Here is a 26,432-nt window from a genome sequence, read left to right as displayed (position 1 = left end):
GTGTGAGATTACAAGATAGAATTAGGAACAGTGTGATTAGGGAAAAGTGTGGACTGAACGAAGATGTAGTGACAAAAATTGAGAAAGGTATGTTGAGATGGTTTGGACACATGGAAAGAATGAGTGAAAGAAGGCTAACAAAGAGAGTGTATAAGGGAGAGGTAGAAACGGGAGTTGGAAGGGGCAGACCTCGGCGGACTTTCTCTGATCAGATCGGGGAAGTCCTGAAGAAAGGTCAGGTCAAGAGCACCCTAAACCGGCGAGCGTGTATGAGGAATGTCATGAAAGTGAAGGAAGCGAAAGAGGTATGTCAGGATCGTAGCAAGTGGAAATCCGTGGTCTCTGCCTACCCCTCCGGGAAATAGGCGTGATTATATGTATATATGTATGTATGTATAATTATACATTTTTAGGGTTCCGTACCTCAAAAGGAAAAAACGGAACCCTTATAGGATCACTCGTGCGTCTGTCTGTCTGTCCGTCTGTCACAGCCTATTTTCTCCGAAACTACTGGACCAATTAAGTTGAAATTTGTTATACATATGTAAATTTGTGACCTAAAGACGGACATGTAACGTAAACAAATTAATTATAAACATGGGGGCCACTTTTGGGGGGTAAATGAGAAAATTAAAAAATAAAGTTTTATAAACTATATCGTGTTACATATCAAATGAAAGAGCTCATTGTGAAAATCTCAAATATATTTTTTTTATAATTTTAGGAAAAACAGTTTAGAAGTTATTCAAGAAAATAGGCAAAAAATGACCATCACCCCCTCTATCTCCGAAACTGCTGGGTCTAAAATTTTGAAAAAAAAAAATACACAAAATAGATCTTTACCTATAGATCACAGGAAAACCTATTAGAAATGTGCGGTCAAGCGTGAGTCGGACTTAATTATTTAGTTTTTGATACGGGATTTTTTAAAGACATTTCACGCACGTTTCACATAATAAATACATTGTTTAAATTGTGTAATGTACGGAACCCTTGGAACGCGAGTCCGACTCGCACTTGGCCGGTTTTTTATAGAGACATGCAACCCCATACATGCTCCGCATAAAATCAGGCATTGTCACTATGAATTCTTCTAACTACTAACTTACCTACATACTAAATTTTAAGATAAATAAATGTTCTAATATTGGCAGGACAAAGTGCGCAATTTCGAAGAACGTAAAGTTTACCTCGACGGTAAACGCCACAAGCTGAAAGCACGCCAGCCTGCTTCCATTCACTATCACCAAAGATAGATATAACTCCGTAATAGATGGATACAGTCTAAGGAAGAAACGTGCCTCGAAAATCACGAAAATTTGATTCTCGATTAGATGGCGCCACTAGTTTTGGCCTACTCTCGTATAGAGGGCGTTGACTGTTTCGTTTGTTATTTATAATTTTAACGCATATCCGTTAAAGAACATGGGTCAAAATCATATCAAAATAATTAAAGTAAATAAAAAAATGATTTATCCATATTTAAATACATTTTAACGTATTTTTATAAATCTTCATTTTTAGTTTTAAAGTATGTCGATAGATGGCAGTGAATTTACAGTGGCTACAAAATTTACTATGACAGTACCGCTCTATCTTATATCCTTATTGCTACCACTATGTGGCTGGTGTACTCACGCGCCCTCAATGTGCGCGGGGGTTCACCTCGAACTCCTCGAAGATCGGCTACGTCAGCCATATTCGGGCGCACGGCGCACTAGCGCCGAACTAACTATATGAGTCGAAGTCGTCGCCTTGGTCGAAATCAGCCGGAAGGATCATCAACATGGTTTGGAATTAAGATTGAAGACAGTATAACAAGTAAATTGGTATTCTGTACTGCTCCTTAATAAAAGCATGTGTAATTTTCAAAGGAAAATTAAAATAATGTCGTGATTATTAGTCCGTTCCGGTACATCCTATCTTAGAGTTGGCCGAGTGTGATTCCGGTTGCATGTACTTAAACATTGCTTTTCGCACGGCTATTAAAGACTTCCTAAAATATACTAATCATTTGTTAAAAAATATAAACAAGAAACTATTGCATTTAATACCTATATAAACAGCTATTCGAGACAAACTATGCTCAAGAGCTATGAAAATGTGTAAATATATATTTTTTGTGAAAATGTCATTGCAAATATTTAAGGTAAGATAAGTAGGTACTTTTCATTGTTTTAATCGTAGTTTTGTTTAAATATGATGTACGTATAGTTTATTATTATTATTGAATAACAACGCAAAATAATTAATTGTTGGTTAAAGGCAATTTAATATTAATAGGTGCTTCAAAACTGTTCTTAAAAATTATAGTCGAAACAACGTTAACCTAACTTAACTATTAACTACAACTATTACTTGAAAAAAAAAATATTTGTACACAAAACACACAATATTGAAAATCCATTAATTTTTCACGGGTTAAAATTGTAACAACGCCCGTTAAACAATTTAAAAATTGCCAGCAATCTAAAAACAAATAGGTAAAACATAATTTTTAAGAAAAAAAACCGACTTCAATGGGGGATGCCGTTGAAAGATTACTTATTGTTGATGGTGCACTCTTAGATTCCAGACAATGAAATGAAAAAGACAGCATCTTTTGCCTAATTATGTGGAAAAGGAGGTACCATCTACTTTTCTAGTAGCATTTCGTTTCTGTAAGGGTCACAGTTCTAACCTAAACTAACCTACTTTTCTGATAGAAGTTCTGTGCTGTGAAAATCGCAGTTCAAACGCACCCACCCACCTAACCCACTTTTCTAGTAGCAGTAGCAGGTCCGAGTCGGGGTCCGGGTTCAAGTCCGGGTCCGAGTTCGGTCCGGGTCCGAGTTGGGGTCCATGTCCAGACCCGGGTCCGGGTCCGAGTCCGAGTCCGGGTCCAAGTTTGGGTCTGGGTCCATAACAAAGAGATCAAATCGCCAAACGTAAACTATGCGTCGTTAAAGAGTTCCGTTCTGATCATCATCAGCAGTTCCACATCATCAAGTGTCACTTTTTTAAATGGAAATGCTGGATTTGTTGATGAAAATACAAAAATCACCATATGTATGCCTTTCACATTTGAGGAGTTCCCTCGATTCCTCATGGATCCCATCATCAGAACTACGTTTTGACAAAAACGGGACCAATCTGTATGTATATACTTACAATCAAAAAAATAATTTTCAAAATCGGTCCAGAAATGACGGAGTTATGGAGTAACAAACATTTAAAAAAAAACAACCGAATTGAGAACCTCCTCCTTTTGAAATCTTGAAGTCGGTTAAAAATAAATGTAGCTCAAAAAATACATGAATGCTATTTTGCATAATTTTTAAGTGCCTAGCCCATTCTAAAATTGTCATTGCTATAGATATATAATGAGAGCCTAAATTAAATATACCATTTAGAGGTATATTTTTAGGTTTTTTTTGTAGGATGCCCAGATTTCCTTTAAACGCCTTGATGAATACTGATGTGGCAGTTATATACATATAATTATAATCTAAACTTCCAATTAAAAATCTAAAATGTCACGTGATGAGGCTTGATGACAAGGACCGTAATGCTAAATTAATATGTAACGAGCACTTACGATTGGCGACATGTCGCTTTCATCGACCGTGACGTCAGCAGACATGATGTCACTCTCGCTCTGAAATTCACGCGTTTTCAGCCGAGTCGAGGTCAAGGTATCGCAACGGCTGTAAAACATAGTTCACATTTCTGAAACAAGGTAATAATCAGTGTTTTGTAGATTTATGAATGTCAATAAGATTCAAAATATAGCTGTTGGATTTTGTTTTCCAAAACCTATTGCATTTTTCGTGTTATATGGGTCATAAACGTTTAGGAAGACCGGCGTCTTTTCTGTGGACAAGTTAATGATTTGAATAGGTACATTTTTCTCAGTATTTGATCATACAACTCTTAAAAAGTAAAAGGTGCAAACATGCCTATAAGGATAATGTAAGAAAATTAGTCTTTAAAATCCGTTTATTTTATTACGTTACCTTTATTTCCGACGTTTCGAAGCAGGTTTCACTGGTCGCGTGGTCACGGATAACAAAAACAAAATAAAGGTAACAAAATAAATTCGCTATGGACCGGGCATAAAATATATTTTATTATGTCCATTGTCCATAGGAAAGACGCATAACCATATACCTCATACCTGACTGATCTCATAGTAAAGAAGTTTTTGACCCATATGTCATCTCAGTAATAATACATACGAAATCAGATCATTTTAACCCTACTACATACCTATGGCTGAAGCATTTGATACAGTTAATTTCGACAAGTGGTCATAGTATCGTCACCAATTTCACAAGCTGTAATTTAGAACGGTCGAATTATAATGCCTGTGCTCTCACAAGATATTAAAATGCTCTACAAACTTACTCAGTTTACACACACCTAATCTAAATAATTGTAATCTAAACTATTTAGAACCAAATCGACCAACTTATTCTTAAAGAAATTTTATACCGACAACCTCCGCTTCGCATGGTAATAAGATACGTAATCTTAAAGGTTGACTCACGTTAGACCGGGCCGTGTCCGGGCCGGAGCTTCCGGTGCTTCGTTTTCTATAGAAAGCACCACGTGATCACCTGTCATGTCATAGAAAAGTAAGCGCCGGAAGCTCCGGCCCGGGCACGGCCCGGTCTAACGTGAGTCATCCTTAAAGCTTTCTTACACATTATATATTACATTCATTCGTCAATATATCATATTTACAAACGCATTCATCAAAGTACATAGTAGATAACAAATATATCATTGACTGACATCAAGGGGCATGGCATTAAAGAAAAATCCACTTGTAGTGACGTGGTCTACCAGACCAGATTAGACTACTATATTTACACCTAGACATCTCCTGATCTTATTGAATTATATCACTATATCACACGGCCAAACATACAGCTATCTATACTATAAATACCTACTGTAAAAACAGTTGTGCATCCCATGATCCCACGATTTATTTTATAGATGGTTTTCTGTCATATTTGGGTTCCGTACCTCAAAAAAAAACGGAACCCTTATAGAATCACTTTGTTGTCCGTTCGTCCGTCCGTCTGTCCGTCCGTCCGTCCGTCTGTCTGTTAAGACCCTTTGAGGTACCCGTGGAGGTATCGAGTTGAAATTTAAACCATATATGTAGGTCTACAGTCAATGAAGCAGTGAAAAAATCAAACTGCTATGTTAACGTAAAAAAAATACTGCCGTTTATGCCGCCATAAACGTATATTACGAGACTGTAAAGAGAATCAAAATTGTTCTTTCAGTTGACCTAAAACTATGAAATTTGGCAAGTAATATCGTCTTACACTACAAGGAAAGAAAATACAAATTTGTAAAAAGAAAACAAAAAGTTCAATTTGTACGGAACCTTCGGTGGGCGAGTCCGACTCGCACTTGTTCGGTTTTTTTTATAGAAACACTCGTAAGTAAACAAATTTACATTTCAACGTTCGCACTGTTCGCAGTAAACCACACCTTAAAAAAAAAGTAAATGTGCAGTTTAATGAATCGTAGGTAATTTATTTATCTTTGGGCATACCTGAATGAGTTTGGTAAATACGTGTACTTAGCGGCTCCTATCTGACAACCATTGTTTTTATATACTTACTCCAAATAATTGCATCGTCCTTTTTAAGATCAATTGTTTTTTTCGAAAATAATACAGGATACAAAAACGAAGTGGGAGTAGCAATCTGGCATTTAATGTCTATCTTAATATGGAAACAATGGTTCCGATCCGAATGAACCTTCAAATATAAAACTTTAAAACTGAACAGTTCACTTCCTTTAGATTTAAGTTTAAAACACTGCTGTATGTACACTTACATCTTAATTACTCCGTAGTTTCTAGATCTAATGTGGGTGTTTTAATAATGTGATAGCAGGAGGTACTACCAAATAGAGCTTGTAGATTTATATAAACACATTGCTCTCTTTTGTCTTGCACAGTCGGGTAAAAACGGGCACTTATGTACTTACCTACTAATTACACAATAAGGAAACTATAAAAGTACTAAAATATCTTAATAGCTTTAGTACTTTTAGATCATAGAGGCAACTATTAAGGAAACCTATACCTACTAAGCATTTAGTATTATTACTTTACCTAATATACAATAAATCTAACTTTAAATCTAAAGATGGCTACTCATGGGTGGGATGGGTCATTTATCAGTGATTCCAGTCTATTGTGTATGTTATTATTAGTAGTTTGAATAGGTTTTTTCAAGTATTTTACGGTTCTCTGAATTATATATAGCACGTCATCGTGTTTTCAATTAGGGTTAACAACATATTGACACAGAATATTTAGCGATTGTAAGAAATTGAAATCCCAAACAAAGATAGGATGATTTCTATACCGGGTGGGTCTGTAAAACGAGAAAATAATTACATCATAGATTATACTCCTCAAACGATGACACTTTTGTTCAATAACTTTTAAAAATTTTAGATTTCCTATTTTTCATACAAATTAATATTATCTTAAATGTACGCCATCATCGTTGTAATAGATGTTGCTTGTCACGCTTAAGTCCCCGGTAAGCTCGCCCGAATTTCACCTGCCCATACAAACGGAGTTTCGTTCTCATCTTAAAACTACGTGTTGGATTGTAATGAAACTTTGCACATACAATGACATATCTTTAAAATCAGAGCGTAACTACGTTTGTATGGAGAACCGAGCTTGCCCTGGACCCTTAAACTTTTGCAGTACATTTCGTCTTAGAATAAACTTTAAAGTGCACTAAAATTCAAAACCCAAGTTATTTGTATTTATCTAAATCCAAACGAAACCTACTTAATTCAGATCAGATCATCAGTGCGTGGGTATTTTAGTACCATAAATGCGTAATGCGTATGTCTGAGCGCAGTTGCTCAATTAAAAGATATAACCAGGTTAAGCATATTAATGAAAGCTGTCGCCAGCTTCCCAGACCTGAAGGCCAAGGCCACACACGCTCCTCCTTATTGATAGTACGTGAGCAAATTTAATGATGAGTAAGTTAACAAGCGTATGCGGTAGAAAATGGTTTAACGCTATGCGTGTCTTAATTTTTGGGTTGCGGGCTCAATTCTGACTCCGATTGACTGTGAAATTAAAAACCGTTTCCTACAAAATTAAATATATTTTGATTTGCTGTAGATGGCGAGTTGCCGAAAATTATGAAATCTACGGATTTTAATTTACTTAAATGACTTTTGATAAGTAGGCTGTCATTTAAACTGAAGGTTCTTTTGACACCATTTTTCTACCATGAATTATTGATCGTCGTTTTAGTATGCGCGGCTTTGAACGGCGCCGGCGTCGCTAGTCTGGCGCCAGGTTACATCATTCGATTGGAAAAGTCGCAACGGCTGCTCTAAGTAACAAAAAAGATGATAATGTGTCGTACTATTTTCCACTGTTTACTAAAACCAATGTTTGACGGCTGAAAGTCATAAATCATGGTCATTTTTCTAGCATATGCAGCAACGATCTCTTTCTGTTTGTTAGGATTGTCAAGTTTGCCCGTCATATGCATCACACCGCACAGCGAGTACAGATGTAGTGCATCATTGTTTTCCATCGTATTTTCTCGGAAACGTTCGTATTTGCCAACCTCACAACATCATAGCACAGAATAACTAATAGTACTACCGTACAACCACATCACATCAGTCAACCTCAGTACTTTTTGTACCGAGACTGACTGAAATAGCAAGACACGTTCGTACGTTTCCGTGAAAATACCATGGAAAATAATTATGCACTACGTCTGTTCCTAATATATTTAATGATAGACGCGCTTGGCACTATGAGCTACGGCGGCGCCGAATATACCCGAAGAAGTATGTGTAATACGAATCAAACTGTCACAGCTCAGTCTCGTCAAGTCGCAGCTGATGAAAAGTTTAAATTTTCGCTAAATGACATTAATCAGTTTGGTCGTAAGGCGCTGAGAGGCCGAATCATTTGTGCGCGGTTTAAATATTCATTACACTACACACACAGGCGCCCCAGCGTCGAGCCCCGCCAAGTCAAAGGTGCTGCGGCGCCGTACGCGCCTGCAGCCTCTGCTGGTATGTACCTGGCCCTTTAGCTCGATTTCAACACACAGATACCAATAGTACCAGAGAGAATTAGTACTTAAATTATGTAACGTTAGTAAATTCGCTAGATCCCGAATTCCTGTCTAAACATCATAATGTTTAGGCATCTGGATTCTTAGGCGCTAGAAATAATTATGTTTGTATGTTCGAGATACTTTGTCATATTGTAATACATGCATATCATTGGCAAAATATGCTTGTTGACTTGGGCTCTGCTCTTAGTGCACTTGCAAATATGTATCCTAGAGCTTCGACGCCGCACGTCGCCGCCGAGGCGCCGTGCGCCAATAAATTCGGTCCGTCTCCGGCCTATAATGAATTATTATGGATTACGATCTGTCTTCGAGCATAACTGAATGCGTAAATAGGTCCCGTCGTCATATTTTACTAGTATGAATGTTTACTGTGCATCTGTAAGTCTTGTGTTGAACAGATTTTAATTCATTTTATAACTACCTACCTATTATAATATATGTACGACTCGCTGTGTACGACCTTTCCATGTACCTATCCATCTGCAATGCAATTATCATATTAATAAACATATTATTTTAAAGTATTGTAGTCCTACTCAGATATTTGACAGTAAGTAACTTTAGGTTAGGTATCGCTCTATCTGATGGCGACTGTATGTATTGATAACGTAACTTTGTAGATGGCTGCATTAAAGTAAATGAATTGACCTTATGGTATATATGTAAATTCATGACTACTTTTGCAACACGTAGGTAATAAACATATTTAAAATGATCTCAACGACAGTCCAGGAAAAGCTAAAATATGGTCATATTTTAGCTTTTAGTAAACTAGTACATCGCAAGTACCAGTGCATATCGACAAATCGGGTGCCATCAAACTCTCGCGCCAAATGTCAGTGCTCTCTCTATTTCCGTCCAGTGCAAGACCCAACAAGAAAGCTATGCAAAACACAAATTCTGCTGTCGCCGTCTAGACGGCCTGCTACGATTGAATAAGATTTGATCCAATCAACCCGAATGGAGAGGTCGACAGGGTCTTGCGAACCGGCTGCAGGGTCTTCATTGGCGAATAATAATGCCCACGCAACCGACTTGCAAATAACTTTATTGCTACCATTACTTCTTCTTATCTTACAAAATTATACATTAAAATTACCACGGCCTGGCAAATTACTAGTATTTATATAGTAATATAACCAGTGAGATTATTAGTTAAACTTTATGTGTACTGGAACGGCATGGTAACGGAATGGTGAAAGCGCTTATAGGCACTTACAATGTTGTATTGCAGAAAATATCAGAGTGGGTAGCTATGCCTTAATATGTAAGATATGATATCAAATCACTGAAACGAAAGCAGAGCATTTACTGATACATTTGTCTGATATCAACTTCTGTACAAATTACCCGTCTATTTAGACTCGAAACTATTGAGTATTTATCACTGAGCAGACCGTTTAAATATTTTTCCTTTATTGTTTCAGCACCTGAGGATAGCCCGATGGTTGTTATGGGTCCTGAGGAAGACGAACTAAGTATGAAACGTAAGGATATTTTCTGATCATTATTATGAAACTTAAGGACGGAAGGCTGCACTGGCATCCAAAAAACTCGGTGTGCTCAATAAATTTGAAATTGAAATTGAAAATCTTTATTTCAGGTCTGTCGGCCCATATTTTGTTAGTTTACAGTTCTTAAAAATATATTAGTAAACACACATAAATTGTAAAATAAAAAAAAGCGAGGCGATACTTTACTCTGGGGCAAAGACTGCTGCTCTATAAATCGCAAGTCAGACCCCATATGGAGTACTGCTCAGCTGTCACATTTGGGCAGGAGCACCTGGATGCCAGCTTGGACCCTTCGACTCAATCCAAAGGCGCGCTGTACGAATCGTCGATGATCCCAAACTCACAAGCGGTATTGAACCTTTAAGTCTAAGGAGAGACTTCGCCTCCTTGTGTGTGTTCTACCGCTTGTACAATGGGCCGTGCTCTGAAGAATTGTTTGACATGATGCCAACGGCCGCTTTCTATCACCGCACCGCTCGCCATCGGCAGGGTATTCATCCTCACACCCCAGCACCGAAATGGTCGCGTACTGTGCGGTTTAAGAGGAATTTCCTCCCGCGGACGTGTCGGCTGTGGAATGAGCTCCCTGCCGTGGTTTTCCCGGGGGGCTACAGTATGGGGTTCTTCAAAAAAGGAATGTACAGGTTTTTAAAGGGTCGGCAACGCGCGTGTAACATCTCTGGTGTTGCAGGCGTCCATAGGCTACGGTAACTGCTTACCATCAGGCGGGCCGTATGCTTGATTGCCACCGACGTGGTATAAAAAAAAAAACTTAATGATAACATTGATAAAGCGTAGGGATGTGACGACTCCATCGCCCGCTGGTTTTACTAGTGCAATCACTCAACGTAGGGCAGCTTGTGGCGAGCTGTTGGGGATTAGCGACCAGGGACCGGACAACCCTTTCCGCGATAAAACCCTTTCAATGGGCGACACTTAAACACGGCTAACACATTGAAAGACTTTCCCTTTTGAACTGCAAGCCCATTCATACCCTTACTTTTGACTAACCCTTACCGAAAAGCTAACCAAAAATAAGGCTAGCTCTTAATAAGGGTTACCCTTATCTTTAAGCGCTTTTTATAAAGGTTTCCCTTTGCGTGAAAGAGACAGGATTAGTATATATCTACGGTAGTGTATGAAAAGGAAAGAAAATACGTGCCTAGTCAAAGAACGCCGCCGTCGCCGCCGACGATCCCTCGGATTCGAAGTAATGTGTGCTTTATGAACAAGGTAGACCACTTAAATTAGCATGCTTATATGCTAAAAGGGAAACCCTTTATAAGGCTAACCCTTATAAGCAATATGCAAGGTGTTGGTGAGCGGATGATAAGGGTTTTTTAAGGGTATTTGGGCTACCGATTACTCAAATGTGGTAGCTTTATATAAGGGTTTTTAAAAGCAAAACAAAGGGTTTCGTCTGGCAAAGGGTATGGTGAGTTAAGCCTTATGCAATACCCTTATAAAACCCCGATAAGGGATAGCGGGCCGGTCCCTGTTAGCGACGTCACGTACCCGAGTGCTCCTGGCGAGTTCTGTTACCCGCAAGGAGGGTGGGTGGTCCAGGATTATCTGCCTCTGGCTTGCCTTAGCCGGCCGGACAGAGTGGAGTCGTTAGAGCTATAAGCTGCAGGGGTCGAAGTGAAATATGCATAAGACGCGAGTTGGCACAGTGGCTGTTATCAGCCTCTGGGTAGAAAGCGGCTCACACCTCTCGACACCCCTGAGCCACTCACACCGATGTTGCCCTTGAGCCATCTTAGATGTCGCTTTTTGTGGGGGCCTATCTTGTGAGGGCGAGTCACCGTCTGCCGGAAATAAAATTGCATACCATTTTATTAGGCAGGCGTGCGGTTTCTTACTTAGGTACTTAGTCCATCGCTTTCACTCAATAACCTAGTTCATTTTAGATTCCATCAACTCCAATAGTCCTTACACCCTGGCGGGTGCTGCCTCTGCGTGCGTTCTATGACACGGGCAAGGGCAGCAATCCGCTCGATGTACCCCTTACATTTCATCAAAGTGTCGAAAGGGTCTCTACGTGTTGGCTTCGGCTCCGCGCACGCCTCCCAAAGGTCCGGAACACCATTGTTCTGTGATGGGAAAAACATTGATAAGCTATAAGTGCTAAAAGTACATCAGTAGGTACTTCTGTTTTATCTGTCATGTCATGGAGCTTTTAACTTTACTTTCCAGATTTTGCTGCGCTTTTGACGGGTCGGTCTCCGCTATGCATCCGTCGCGATGACATGACCGGAGTGCCAGTGGCTCCAGGGGTGGCCACAGCTCGGTTCACTTTCCGACGACGCCACCTGTATTGGTCGGTGATCTTGGGGCCATCGATGACACCCCCGAGGGCTTTGTCCTTTTTGGACAGAGGGGAGAGATTATTGCTTGAGCATCCTTTGAAGAAGGCAAAAGGAGTCCATGCGACATATGAAGAAAAAACTGATAAGGTAATTACATAAATGTTCTTTGGATCCCTTGGTAGTTCCGTTGCGTTCCTGAATATTCATTCTTACCGCTAATCTGCTCTTTACAGTTGTGCGGGGTTTGGCGCCGGGTGCCTCGCGAGTACAAGCGGTTGCTCCGCGAGGGCTCCTTATACGTGGCTTTGATATGGGGTGATGAAAAGAATAGCTCTATGGACAGTACCTTGAGCGGCCGCATTAACAGGTTATTTGCAAATGTTGCTTAAAATATCAACAGTATTAAATTTTTAGGTTTAGTTTCGAGTATTTGCTATGGATACATGGACTTGGGGGAGGCCTATGTCCAGCAGTGGACGTCTATCGGCTGACATGATGATGATGATGATGATGACATGTAATATATAAAATCGTAATGATGTCATAATAAAGATTATTTTCACTCAACTATATAAATTTATGGATAGACTACGGCTATGTAGTAACATGTTACATTTTTACACACTGGGATCAAAGCTTCGCTAAAATAGATCTATATGATAAAGTGCCCTTGAAGCAATCATTCTAAGAATTGTGAGCCGACAGCCTTATAGCACGTTGTGTATTATAAATTAACTAACCGTGTGATGAATTGCGGAAAGTACCGCCTTTACTGGGTATCAAGATAGGAAAAAATACCACGAAAAGCAGCTTCTCCATGCCTACATTTCTTGCAAGTAGGTAGGTATCCGAGCGGTTCCTAATTTCCGACCTTAAATTCAAATTACTGTCGTTAATTTGCCATATCATTGTGACAAGAATTTTAATTTCGAACGTGTCCTGTGAACTAAAGTTTAGAAATCATAAGAAAACGTAAGGATTGAAAATACTTGTGTTAATGATCTTTATTTAGGTATGCACATTGTCGTAGTACTAGTACTAGTAGTATATAAATAAATACCTACTCGCGCAACAAGACGCCCAGACGAAACTGTTAAAAGTTAAAACACGCATTCATCTCAAATATACTCGTCGCCGCGCCGGTTACGTCACGTTTGTTTACTAGACTTGATGCTCTAGTTTTCACACCGCTATAAGGTTAGGAAGCACCTTTCCGTATTATTAAACGATTTTAGTTTATAGTGAAGTGAACACTTTTAAAATAAACCATTTACCACGCTAGTTATAAATGTAAATAAAAAAAAGATACCTATACTTATTGCCTATCTTGATCTGTGTAACATTTACCTTCATAAAAATACCTTATTAGGGCAAAGATTATATAATAGTTCTTACGAACAGATACTTATCTCTCAGAGAAAACGTAAATACCTACCGTTTTGATACCTACACAAAAATACAATGGAGTGACCTTCAACGCGCCGCTTCCGCATCGCGCGCGCCGACACAACGCTAGGGTTGCTGACGTTAAAAAACAATACCTACATCTTTAAAACAATTTAATAGTACCTACGTAGCTTGTAACTATCGTAAAAATAACAACAGTAGGTGTAAGTACCTATATTGAGAAAATCTACTTACTTTTCCTTATCTGTCGAAAGAGGAAAAAACGATATATTTTATTTGTTTTGTTGTTTCTGCATCCATCCACACTACAAGCTGTGTTATTTGTTTGTGACGAAGACATTTCTTTGGCATAGCGCGCGGTGACGTGCGTGCGTGTGAGCGCGTGTGGCAACCAACTGGCTAGCTTTAGTACCGCCGGCGGGAATCGAGTCTTAGGTATAAATCCAAGCTCGCGCGGAGAGTTCCATAGGCCTGATTAGGGCCACTTGCACCATTCACTAACCTGGGGTTAACCAATTAATCCTTTTTTTTATTGACGCAGGGGTAAATGCATTTACGCATCTCACCCCCGGGCTGGGGAAGCCCATTGGGGGGTGGTATGTGGGACTCGCTCCTCCCGTAACTTCCTCTGCTAGCCAGAGGAAGGGGAGGAGAATACCCACTAACATCTCCTGCGGCGTTTCCGTCTATGCCGTTGAGGGGGTTGCAATGGGGTCGCGAACATGTCGACCACGACACCCCCCCGATAACCAGTTAATCCTGGAGTTACCATAGTTACCAGTACAATTTAATAAAGGTTTAACCGGTTAACCCCGGGTTAGAGGGATGGTGCAAGTGGCGCTTAGAGTTATAAGAAATAAAGTAACAGACGTAGGCTATAACTAAGTAATAGCAATGCTTGATTCGTTACTTCTAATTATGGGTTTGTTCATCATGACTTGAAAGTTTATCGTATTCAGTAGTATCTATTGTATCTCACCAAAAGCTTAAATATGTTGTAACTCTCAGTTATACCTATTCTTATACTTTCAAAAAATTCAACAACCTAAATATTACTTTTTTGACAAGGTATCCGGCATTATCCACTGAAATGTTCACGTCACTCCTGGAGCCCGAACAGCCACCTGCAGTTTTCGAAAATGGAGCTTGTGACGACGTTCGCATGCCTGGCCAAGAACCAGGATGGTGGGGTGGAACCGCAGTGGTGACCGGGGCCGCGGGAGCGGCGCCCAGCTTACACCTAGCTCTTATTTACAATGGAGTCTTCCCACCGACCGGCAAAGATCATGCTGTCAGAGTGATGCTCACACTGCCGGATAAAAATCAAACGATTATAGACGAGGTAAAGATTGCCATACCTAACCAATTATTTAGATTTCTTAGTCATTTTTAGAAATTAATGTGTAGGTACATATCTTTTATCCTCAGATCCAACCTGTGTCTAAACCAAGCTATGAGATAAACATCCTCGAAGTGTCTACCCCGGTATCAGCAGCAGAACTACGCTCACTTTCTCGGGGCCGTCTACTTCTGACTGTGGAAGCAGAAGGAGCCCCTGAGCGCCGCATTTCAGGAAGCGTGAGGCAAAGGGCTGCCTGTGAGGTGTTCCATTCCCCATTGCTTGCAGAAAGAGCACCTGCCTCACTTACTCCTGAAGGCATGGCTGTGCTGTACATTGATAAGGAGGGATCGCTTGTGTATGACATACAGGTACGTCTAACATCTTATGTATTGATGCATCTTAATTTTTTTTTAATGTAATCATACATAAGAATTGATAGATCCAATAATTTATTTTCAGGTCGAAAATTTGGGAATCACTGATCCAAAAATTACTCTAGTTGAAGAGCAAGGAAAACGCCATTCTCAAGTTGAAATTCTGGATACAAGAATGGGAGTTCTGGCTCGACCCAGTGCTCGCATTTTTCCACCATTGTACGAGGATCAGTTGGCTGTCCATATTGGAGCTGATGGTAAGTTATTTATGAAATACATATTTATTACTTCATTGTCAAGATTGATATTGGCGAGCACAGCATAAATGTTTTGCCAGCCAGTGTAGAGAAGAAAACTAAAAAAAAAATTGATTAAGGAATAAAATGGAGTCAAGGATGAGCGGACATGGACAACTGTGGCTAAAGTAATTCACCAAGGAAGAAAATGACTCACACTATCAGATTATGTAGTTCCACGAATATATTCACGCTGTAACGGTAGTTTCTAACAAACCACTCAAGGGAAATGGAAGCATACCGCAACTTATAATTGAGGAGTGTCTTTTCAAAAGGGTTTATTTCTCTATGAAAAACCCTTTTGAAAAGACACTCCTCAATTGTAGATACTACTACAGTAGAAGGGCAGCCTTATTGCCCTTATCTTGTTAAGTAGGCAGGTAGTTTTCCAAGAATTCTTCAATATCCGAAATGTAAAAGTAGCCTTAATCCTGTGTTAATAATGTTTTAGGCCCCCCTATCCTCCGCGGCCGCCTGATGTCCCGGCCGTTGCCGGACGCCGCAGGCGAGGGCCCTTCACTGCTCCGCCGAACCGACGCACGCGCACCCGTTTCCGCTACCCCCGTCGCTGGTCTTGCCTGGCTGTCGGTTGATTCTCTTTGTGGAATTCATTATGAGGTAACTATTACTTAATTAACTGCAATCTATAGGTATTTTTTTGCGTACCATCCACACCGCTGCTCAAAATACGCTTTTAAGCAGCGGTGTGGTCGGACCTCAATACTGCTTTAAGTACATATTACGTGGTACCTTTGAATACCTCATTTTCATGTCAGGCAATGAATTGCTAATATTTTCTCGCAGGCTCTAAATAATCTAACTGCATTTACTCTTATCAGCAATTTATAATAGTAGTTTGTTGATTAAAACGGTAGATGTAATAATTACTAATTTTTAACCTCTTGGTCCCTTCGCTAAGGTGGTAGTAACCAGCAACCCGGGCGTGTGGTCAGCGTTCCTCGAGACCCACGCGGCGTCGGGCGCCAACTCGCGAATGCTGGCCGGCATGGAAGGCTGCGTGCTGGAGCCCCACCCTGCAGAGCTGGCAGCCTTGTACGCTGGAGCTGCCTACCTGGATCTGAGGGCGCCGGATAACGACACTGCTTTATTGCGCACGCGATTACCACAGGTAGGTACCCTATATTTTACGCTAAAAGTAGGTAGTAAGTATTGGCCACCACAAATCGCATAGGATATGAAAGATTTATTTAGTGAAACAAGGTTCTCTAAGTAATTAAGTCTGTCAACGTAAGTTTGCATGCGTAATGCTCCTTGAAATATGGCGAGGCTAAACTTATATATTTGTCACCAGTCGATGTAAACTTAGTGCAGATGGACTCTATAAGTTACTCAGTAAGGGACGAATTCATGTTTTCTGTTTGCAATATTTTTGGTCGCGACGAGGTGATCAATTATTTTTATACCTTAGGTTTCTAGTTTTAGTACTAACTTTATTATACTATTCATGCTTTCGGAACACGTTAATAACACTCATATTTGTTTCATGCTGCTTACCTAGATAACAAGAATTATAAGGTGAGACTTCTGTTATATTACGTCGCTTTATTCTTCAGATATAAACACAACATGTAGTACTTTTCAATGTACTGGCAACTTCGCACTTGTCAAATTTAGAAAAAAAAATTGTTGATTTCCGTCTCCTGTCTGTGGGCACCCCACGCCGCCGAAGGGCGTGCCCTCATTCTTTTCTTGTGCGCGGCAACGACGCACGCTCCCTTTCAACAAGTTTCAACATGTGCTTCACCATGTCGAAAAGAAGTGCAGAAGAAAGAATTGATTATTACAATGCAAAAATCAGGAAAATACAACAACAACGTTTTCATCGTGTGATTGTGTATTCATCCTCGTCTGACTCCGAGGACAACTTAGGTAAGTCTACAAAACGTGTGAAATAAAAAGTGATGTGTTTGGTCTCCTATAATGTTCCTCTTATTCGATTCGATTGTAATCGAATCTTGCGGCATCTGTAAGCTTTCCGGGAGGTTAACTGCGGGTTATCACGATGGATAAGCATGATGCTATGAAAAATAACCTGGAGGCTCGACTGCGGGTCAGCACGAGGGTTTTAAACTTTTAACATAGGCCGGCTTTTGCCGTGACTATGAACAAAGTGTCTTAATTCTCTAGTTAACCTCGTTTATCGTTTGGTTTTAGAACAAAAGGTGGAGGAACACAATGACGCACCCGCGTTAGGGGAGGCACCCGTCCCGTTCCCGGCTGAAGAAGCCGACGGCGACATAGGAAACGCTGTTGTGCCTGTACCTGAACTCGATCCAGAGCTGCTACAAGCCTTGGGTGACCCGTCAGATGACTCTCCTGTTTACGGCCCAGATATACACGAAAAACTCGCTCAACGATGGCTTCCTATTCTTAGAAAAGGCATGCCTAAAGAAGCAAAAGAGCAACTTTTAAAGGAATACACAGTCCCAGGTAACTGTAAGCTACTGAAAGCACCTACTTTGAATGCGGAAATTTCCGCCGCTATCGCTGAGACAGTAAGGTCTCGCGACAAGAAAATTCAAGTCAAACAAGATCAACTGGGCTTAGGAATTACTGCCATCAATCGAGCCATGGATGTTTTACTAACAAGTGAAGATAAAGTACAAACTATAAAAATATTATCTGATAGCTGCCGAATACTTACAGACCTACATTTTGTCGAAACGCAAGTGAGGTCAAAGCTTATTACTCCGGGACTGGACAAAGCGTTCCTCTCCGTCATACAAGAGCAAGACCGAGACGAAACACTTTTTGGCATAAAAATATCAGAAAAAATCAAAGCAGCAAAGATTATTGAGAAACAGGGGCTACAAATTAAAAAGACTTTCGTCCCTAAGGTGCCCGCATCTAATGCATCATCTTCTACACCCCGGCCGCGTCAGCAGGGAAACTGGTCAGGCCCTCCTCGCTTCCCATCGTCGAGCAGGGGGGGGCACACCTGGAGCTACCGAGGGCCGACACCGCTTCCGCATTCGTATCGCCGGACGCCGCGAGCTGCTCAGCCGGCGACAAGGCGCTCTCTGACGCCGGCGACGAACAACAAACATGCAAAGACGCGGCAGTAACTCAGGTACATGCCGGCAGACTGCAACATTACTATAATTGCTGGTTAGACATTACTAGTAATCCCATAATATTAGATTGGATCCGTAATGGTTATCGAATATCTTTTGCTAGAAGAGTTGTCCAAACTAACCCTCCGCGCAACTGTTTCTCAGTTAAAGAACAACGGGATATGATGAAAGCTATTGATAACTTAATAGAATTAGGAGCCATTTCAAAATGCACTCCCCGACCTGATCAATTTATATCCAATATTTTTTTGACAGAAAAATCTAATGGTGGCCATAGATTTATACTTAATCTTAAACGACTAAATAAATTCGTCACAAATGATCATTTTAAAATGGAGGATTTTCGAACCGCATCAAAATTGATTCCCAATAATGGATATATGGCCACCATAGATTTGAAGGAGTCGTATTTGCATGTACCTGTAGCTAAATCTCATCGCAAGTATCTCAGATTTAATTTTGATAACACAACCTATGAGTTTACAGCAGTCCCTTATGGCTTGTCTTCGGCCCCTAGAACATTTACGAAAATTATGAAAGAAGTGGTAACTCATTTAAGAAGCTTGGGCCATACATCTGTTATATACTTAGATGATATATTATGTATTGGAGATACTTATGACGAATGTTTAGCCAACATTAACGCAACACTTAGCTTACTAGAATGTTTGGGTTTCGTAGTCAACTATGATAAGAGTTGCCTATTACCTGCGCAGAGCTGTAAATTTCTAGGCTTTATGTACAACTCAACTGATATGTCAATTTCTCTTCCCACAGACAAGCGTAACAATATTTTACAATTAGTTAAAAAGTTCTCTCATTTGCAATATTGTACTATAAGAGATTTGGCTCACTTAACAGGTATTCTTACGTCGGCCTGTCCAGCCGTTAGATACGGTTGGTTATACACCAAGGCCTTAGAACGAGAGAAATATATTGCTCTTGTGGAAAATAAAAAATATGACGCAAAAATAAAGTTGTCCACTGACATTCTACCTGACTTGCAATGGTGGGTTAATAACATTTCATCGACATTTAACCCTCTCACAATAACTAGATTCCACTTAGAAATTTTTACAGACGCGTCTCGAACTGGCTGGGGCGCTTACTGTAATAATATGCGTATAAACGGTGGATGGAAAGACAGCGAGCGTGGTTCCCATATAAATTATCTGGAACTACTTGCCGTCTTTCTCGGGCTTAAAAGTTTTGCGCGTGATAAACGGAATTGTAATATATTGTTACGAGTCGATAATACCACAGCAATAAGTTATGTGAATCGAATGGGCGGTATTCAGTTCCAACACTTGAATGACCTAACAAAAAACATTTGGCAATGGTGCGAGGAGCGAGGTATATGGCTTTTTGCTTCGTATATTAATACAAAGGATAACGTAGAAGCTGATCAGGAATCTCGAAGAAAGAATCCTGATATAGAATGGCAATTAAGTAACACAGAATATCACAAGATAGTAGAGACTCTTGGTGAACCGACAATAGACCTCTTCGCTTCTCGCACTAATGCAAAGTGTAAAACTTATGTCTCCTGGAAACCGGATCCTGACGCTTATACAGTTGACGCTTTCACATTGGACTGGAAAGACTTAGATTTTTATGCATTTCCACCATGTTCACTCATATTGAAATGTGTTCAAAAAATTATAAGTGATAAGGCAGAGGGCATCTTAGTTTTCCCAATTTGGCCTTCCCAGCCGTGGTTTCCCCTACTCAAAAGCATACTGCGGTCGACTATTATATATTTTATTCCAATCTTCCATTCGTCCTCTTCCAGGACTCCACGCCGCTCGCGAACGCAGTTTACCCTGGGTGCCGCGAGGCTCTCGGGAAGGCGTTCACATCAAGAGGAACTCCAAATGCGGCGCTAGAGCTAATGATTAGTTCACTTTCCAATAATACTCTACTGCAGTATGGCACTACCTACAAATCATGGTGGCAGTTCTGTCAGGGTCATTGTTTGGATCCTTTTAAAAGTACATCTTCAGATGTAATGCTTTTTCTAACAGAGCGGTTTAATAATGGAGATGCCTACGGTTCTTTAAATAGTCACCGCTCAGCTCTGTCACTATTATTAGGTAGCGATCTAGGTTCGGATATTCAAATTAAGCGACTACTTAAGGGTGTTTATAAGTTGAGACCAGCTCTCCCAAAATATTCGAATACATGGGATCCACAAATAGTTCTTGATTTTATCGGAAAGTGGATACCAAATAGAACTCTATCTATTGAACAAATTACTAAAAAGTTGGTCGTCCTTCTAGCTTTATGTACTGCACATCGAGTACAAACACTTTCACTCATCAAGTTAAAAAATATCGTGTTACGTCCTTCCGGAATCGAAATTGGTATTACAGATGTAATAAAAACATCTGCGGCCGGACGGGAACAACCAGTGCTCTTTTTACCCTATTTTAAAGAAAATAGTGCTATCTGTCCGGCTACAATTGTACAAGACTATATATTCGTAACAAATAATATAAGATCCCAATCAGTTGATAACAGATTAATATTAACATATCAGAGACCACACAAACCAGCCTCTGCTCAATCCATAAGCAGATGGATTAAACAAGTCCTAGGCGAAAGTGGTGTGGACGTGGCAACATTCAGCGCGCATAGCACGCGGCATGCTGCCACGTCTGCGGCGCGTGCCTCTGGTATTTCTCTAGATACCATCAGGAAAGCTGCTGGTTGGTCTAGTTCGTCTGAAACTTTTGCAAAGTTTTATAATAGGCCGATCAAGCAAGCCGAGGGCAATTTTGCTAGATCCATATTAATGCCCAGACTTTCGCAGGATAATTTAAGTTAGCTGCAAAGTATAATTAGGTATATTATATTGTAACGACTGAACACAGGCTGTGTATCTAATAATAAGTTGATTAATAATTAAAATAAGACTGAATACTAATAAGATGATTGTGATAATAAGGTGGTAATAAAAGCCCATTACTGTTAAACATTCTTTCTGTATTTTAATTTATTTACCTACAAAATTTTCATCTCTAAACATCTACATGTTGTGTTTATATCTGAAGAATAAAGCGACGTAATATAATATATGATCAAACGAACTTAACAAGTGAAGTTCGATCGATATTATATAAGTACGCTTTATTCGAAGATATAAGGTCCCACCCACCCTGATCTCAACCCGTTAAGAAAATTTTGTACTGTGGGCACTTTCTCTCTGAAATAATGAGGGCACGCCCTTCGGCGGCGTGGGGTGCCCACAGACAGGAGACGGAAATCAACAATTTTTTTTTCTAAATTTGACAAGTGCGAAGTTGCCAGTACATTGAAAAGTACTACATGTTGTGTTTATATCTTCGAATAAAGCGTACTTATATAATATCGATCGAACTTCACTTGTTAAGTTCGTTTGATCATATATTATATCCAATTTATATAATCTTATCGGTTATCCCATAAAATTTTTCTACGTGTCGCTAAGGAAAAGAAGGAGTAAGTACCTGCCTATTCATTTCCAACATTTTTCTCAGTTTATATTTACTTATTACAGATAAGCGTGCCCGAGTCGTGCCTGCCATCGCTGTCGTGGCCGACGGATAACGCGCTGAGTATCAACTACCCCCCGGAACAGACGAACTCGCTGCCGCCAGACAACTCGTTGCCGAACTCTGCGTCGTGCTACTACAATGGAAGATTTTACGAAGACGGTGCCCAATGGATGTCAGCTGAGGTATTTTGGGTTTCGCGAAACTGCCCGTTTTATTACATTCTAAAAGGTTTTGTTTAATTAAAAAGTAGCTACTGAGTTTAAATGTTTTTGTCTAAACATTTTTTGATAGGCTTCGGGGTGTGAAAAAGAAGATTTTATGGTTAGTTTACGTATTTCATCAAAGTTGAAAATCCATACTAATATTATAAATGCGAAAGTCTGTCTGTCTGTGTGTTACCTCTTCACGCTTAAACCGCTGTACCGATTTAGTTGAAATTTGGTATACAGATAGTTTGAGTCCCGGGGAAGGACATAGGATACTTTTTATCCCAGAACTCACCCCTCAAGGGGGTGAAAAGGGGGTGGAAATTTGTATGGGGAATCAATAACCGCAGAACCGATTTAGATGAAACTTGGTATGGGGATAGTTTGAGCTGTGGGAAAGGATATAGAATAACTTTTATCCCCGAAATCATCCCTTAAGGGTGTAAAAAATGGGGTGGAAATGTATAGTGTGGACCAATTTGGGGGTGAAAAAGGGTGGATTAAAAAGCAGATTTGTTTAAGAATTAAGGTACCCAAATTACTAATTCCACGCAGACGAAGTCGCGGGCAAAGCTAGTTCTAAATAGTTTTAATGTTTTATGATGGACACCACAATTAATGATGGTCATATTGGTCATCATTGTCATCAATCATCATGGGGCTTATATTTATAACAGTATGAATTCAATACGCCGGTATGAGATTTGAATCCTTATCATGTAACCAAGACAAAAATGTTTATAAACTTCTTTCTGTTTTCCAGTCATGCAACATGTGCGGTTGCGAGCATGGCGTCCTTCGCTGCGATCCAGTCAGGTGTCCACCCGTTAACTGCGCCGTGCCAACTATCCAGCCTCCGGGACAATGCTGCCCTATTTGCACCAGTGAGTTCGCTTTTTTATCTCCCTGAAAGAGTATTACAATCGTTCATTCGTTCAGGGCGTCCTTAGCAGGCTCTAAAAACAACGCAAATTTTGCGATCTATTTATGACAAATGTAACTCACAAACAAAAACCCCATGGGATAGATAAATGTGTCAACTCTTTCGATGGAAGCTAACAGTTGAAAAATTTATCTGTAGGCCTCTACACTTGACCAGGAAAGGTAAATTTCACCACGGAGAAACACATGAATCTTTACTACTTGATAAACTTTCATTTTGGATAGAACAATTACCTACTGGTCCCACCATTTATAACTCTCCCCTATATTCCTGTATATTTGAGAAGAAAATGTTGCATTTCTCTTACATGTAGGTATGCTATTAAGCTGAGGACTATCCTCGAGTAAAATACCTAAGGATTAAGATTATAATTGCTTTTTCAGATTCTACCACAGCAGTATGGAACGAGTCTCACGGCTGCCACTTAGCCGGGCAGTACCACGCGCCCGGCTCTTCGTGGCACCCGTACCTGGTGCCGGGCGGCTACGATACGTGCGCGGTGTGCACGTGCGAGTTCCCGACGCGGCAGGTGAAGTGCCCGCGCGTGCAGTGCCCGCCGCTCAAGTGCTCCGACAAGGAGGCGTACAGGCCGGACAAGAAGGCGTGCTGCCGGGTGTGTCCTGAGGTCAGTTAAGCAACTTACTATTTATTCCGACACAGTTTTACTTTAAAAGACATACACACATCCTTTCGGTTTGACCCAAGTCGAGTAACTTGGAGTAACTGACTTGACAAGGTATCCTGAGGTGACGTACCTACATACAAAGAGAATATAACCACTACGTCCTACATACACTATATGGCAGAGCTAAAATGGAAACGCCGCCGCCGCGTTGGTGCCTTGGTGGTATTCATATAATAACCCAAACATTTAGGTTTTGTTTAACCGTTTTCAATATAAATAGATTCTTTACATACAGCTATCCGCGTAGGAACAGTCGCTATCAGATATTATTATATAGGAGCGAAATTATTTGAACATGTACTTATATCTAGATAATAGAGGCTTATAAACTGAAATAAATGTCATATACGAAGGAAAAAATTACCATAGCCTCCAGTGTCCAGAGCTTGACACTGGAAGCTTTGGTCTTTTTTTTTGTTTTTTTTTTTCATTCACCTCCCGACATTACCACGCACAGGCTGTGCCTCTTTATACTAGATCTTGTCTGCGGAGCGACCGCTATTACTGCGCGGACGTATTTAATATTTAATTTGAAATTGTACTTAACTACATTTATTGTTTAAAATCAGTGAATCCCATATTGGGAACACCCTACGGGGTCGGCATTTTGCCACTATGAGCTTGGACTTGATGAAGCCTATACCGCTACCTAAAGCGCTCCCTCCGACGGCTCAGCTACCGTTGTGAGCTGCCTTCGTGTCGACCTTGAGCGACCTTGACCTTGGCCGCGCTTCGTCTCCAGGCCTCGAGTCAAACTCCACCACGCTACGCACATCCGAGGGACGTGGGGTATTGTACTTGAAGACCGGCCAACTCTCTAGTAGACAGACCTAGTATCTAGGCTTCGAACCCACTCTTGCCCTTGTAAAATGCTTAAAATTAGACCATTAACTTAACTTAAATTTACTTAATTTAACTTAATCTAAACTTTGGAGGATGGGACGTGTGCTCGTGTGGGACGCAACTTGTGTTGACACGCTAACGCCGTCCCACCTCCACGGTACTACACACAAAGCCGGCGCGGCAGCGGAGGCGGCCGAGACCCTCAAAAAGCGCAAATACGGGAGTCTCGACACCAACTACAACTTTGTTGCATTTGGAGTCGAGACTCTTGGTCCGTGGGGCCCCGCAGCACAGGGCCTATACCGGCAATTGGCGAAGCGGCTGGTGGATGGGACCGGAGATAAGAGAGCTGGCAGCTTCCTCGCCCAACGCTTAAGCATAGCGATCCAGCGAGGAAATGCTGCCAGCATCCTCGGCACCATGCCACGGGGGCCCATTTTAGATTTAGATTTTTAGTTTAATAGTAGTTTTAGTTTAGTTAATTGTAGTTTAATTTTTTCTGTAAGGCTTTATTTATATTTTTTATTTTTTTAATAGTACCTAACTTAATAACCTAAGTAAGTAGTTAACGATCGATTAGTATCTAAACTTAATTCTTATCACCTACTTACATATAGTAAACTGAACCTTATATTTAAGCTTAAACGAGATAGTGTATGTTAGTATTAGTGTAAATTTAATAAATTGTTATATAGATTTCCATATTCTTGATCATTTACGTCCCAGTAGCATCTCCCCAAGTAATAAATGCTTAGGTGATATATTATATATTTAGGTGACAGGTCGGTAAAATGACCATAGCCTCCAGTGTCCAGAGCTGGACACTGGGAGCTTTGGTCATTTTTTCCTTCGTATATGACATTTATTTCAGTTTATAGTTTAAATAGTAGTGTGTCTACTTGAAAAAAAAAACACAAATTAAAATATTTTCATAGAAAATAATTTAATTTGTTCTTGGAATAATAGAGGCCTAGTTCAGATATTTGTAAACATTTTATCTGCGCTTCGATACATTTGATGGTGACTGTAAAAAATACCTTACTTCAACTTTGCTGTATTTATTCTGACATACGATTTTTCTTATCATGTAACCGTAATCGTATGTCAGCAAGGCTGAAGCGAGTAATTTTTTTCAGCTCGGACCCTCATCTCCTTAAACAAAGATATTGTTATTATTGAGCACTTTCGTTGACTAGCGAAAGGACGGTTGCGCTACTGAATGAAGAGAAGAAGAAGGTCCGAGCTGAAAAATTATCCTCTCCTTAGCCTTAGGTACAGCTATTACGGCAACTTGCAATTAGTTACTACGTTTAATGTTTTCTACGTCTTGAAGAATCTTCTGTGGTAATAATTAATTTGACCTATATGAAATGTTTTTTTTCTACTGTTTCCAGAAAAAACCTGAAGACGAATCGCTGATCAAAGATCAAGAAGGTGCACCGAAGACTGCGGAAGAAATCCTGGCTGAGGGAGGATGCAAGTTCCCCTACGGACCGCTGCCTAACGGCAAGGAGGTGCACCCCAACATACACTCGCACGGCGAGCAGAGATGCGTCACTTGTCGCTGCAAGGTAACATGTTCTTACCCTTTATTTTCTACCTCGGTTGATCAGAAAACTGGAATTTGCCGAATCAATCACAGTTAGTGACATCTAGCTCTACGGTTTGACGAGCGAAATCTGTCTACTTAGATTCATCCTGGAAATTCGCTTGGGGGTTTACTTTACTTTATACTATG

At 40.3% G+C, this 26,432-nt stretch overlaps 1 protein-coding gene across 2 annotated transcripts in view; it reads left to right on the top strand.

Annotated features, from left to right (window-relative positions):
- Positions 1–26,432, top strand: part of LOC134746079 (dorsal-ventral patterning protein Sog) — a 114,452-nt gene that overhangs the window by 85,884 nt on the left and 2,136 nt on the right. For both annotated transcript variants that reach the window (XM_063680312.1, XM_063680314.1), the window contains 12 exons: positions 9,572–9,631; positions 11,855–12,114; positions 12,201–12,334; positions 14,443–14,716; positions 14,803–15,084; positions 15,176–15,347; positions 15,838–16,004; positions 16,306–16,515; positions 22,020–22,199; positions 22,987–23,107; positions 23,550–23,791; positions 26,089–26,265. In XM_063680312.1, coding sequence (XP_063536382.1) covers positions 9,572–9,631; positions 11,855–12,114; positions 12,201–12,334; positions 14,443–14,716; positions 14,803–15,084; positions 15,176–15,347; positions 15,838–16,004; positions 16,306–16,515; positions 22,020–22,199; positions 22,987–23,107; positions 23,550–23,791; positions 26,089–26,265 — 2,279 coding nt within the window. The remainder of the gene's footprint in view (positions 1–9,571; positions 9,632–11,854; positions 12,115–12,200; positions 12,335–14,442; positions 14,717–14,802; positions 15,085–15,175; positions 15,348–15,837; positions 16,005–16,305; positions 16,516–22,019; positions 22,200–22,986; positions 23,108–23,549; positions 23,792–26,088; positions 26,266–26,432) is intronic.

The sequence above is a fragment of the Cydia strobilella genome, chromosome 12, assembly GCF_947568885.1.
Source record: "Cydia strobilella chromosome 12, ilCydStro3.1, whole genome shotgun sequence".
Classification (NCBI taxonomy): domain Eukaryota; kingdom Metazoa; phylum Arthropoda; class Insecta; order Lepidoptera; family Tortricidae; genus Cydia; species Cydia strobilella.
Note: the sequence above shows the minus strand (reverse complement) of the source record. Positions and strands in the feature narration are given on the sequence as shown.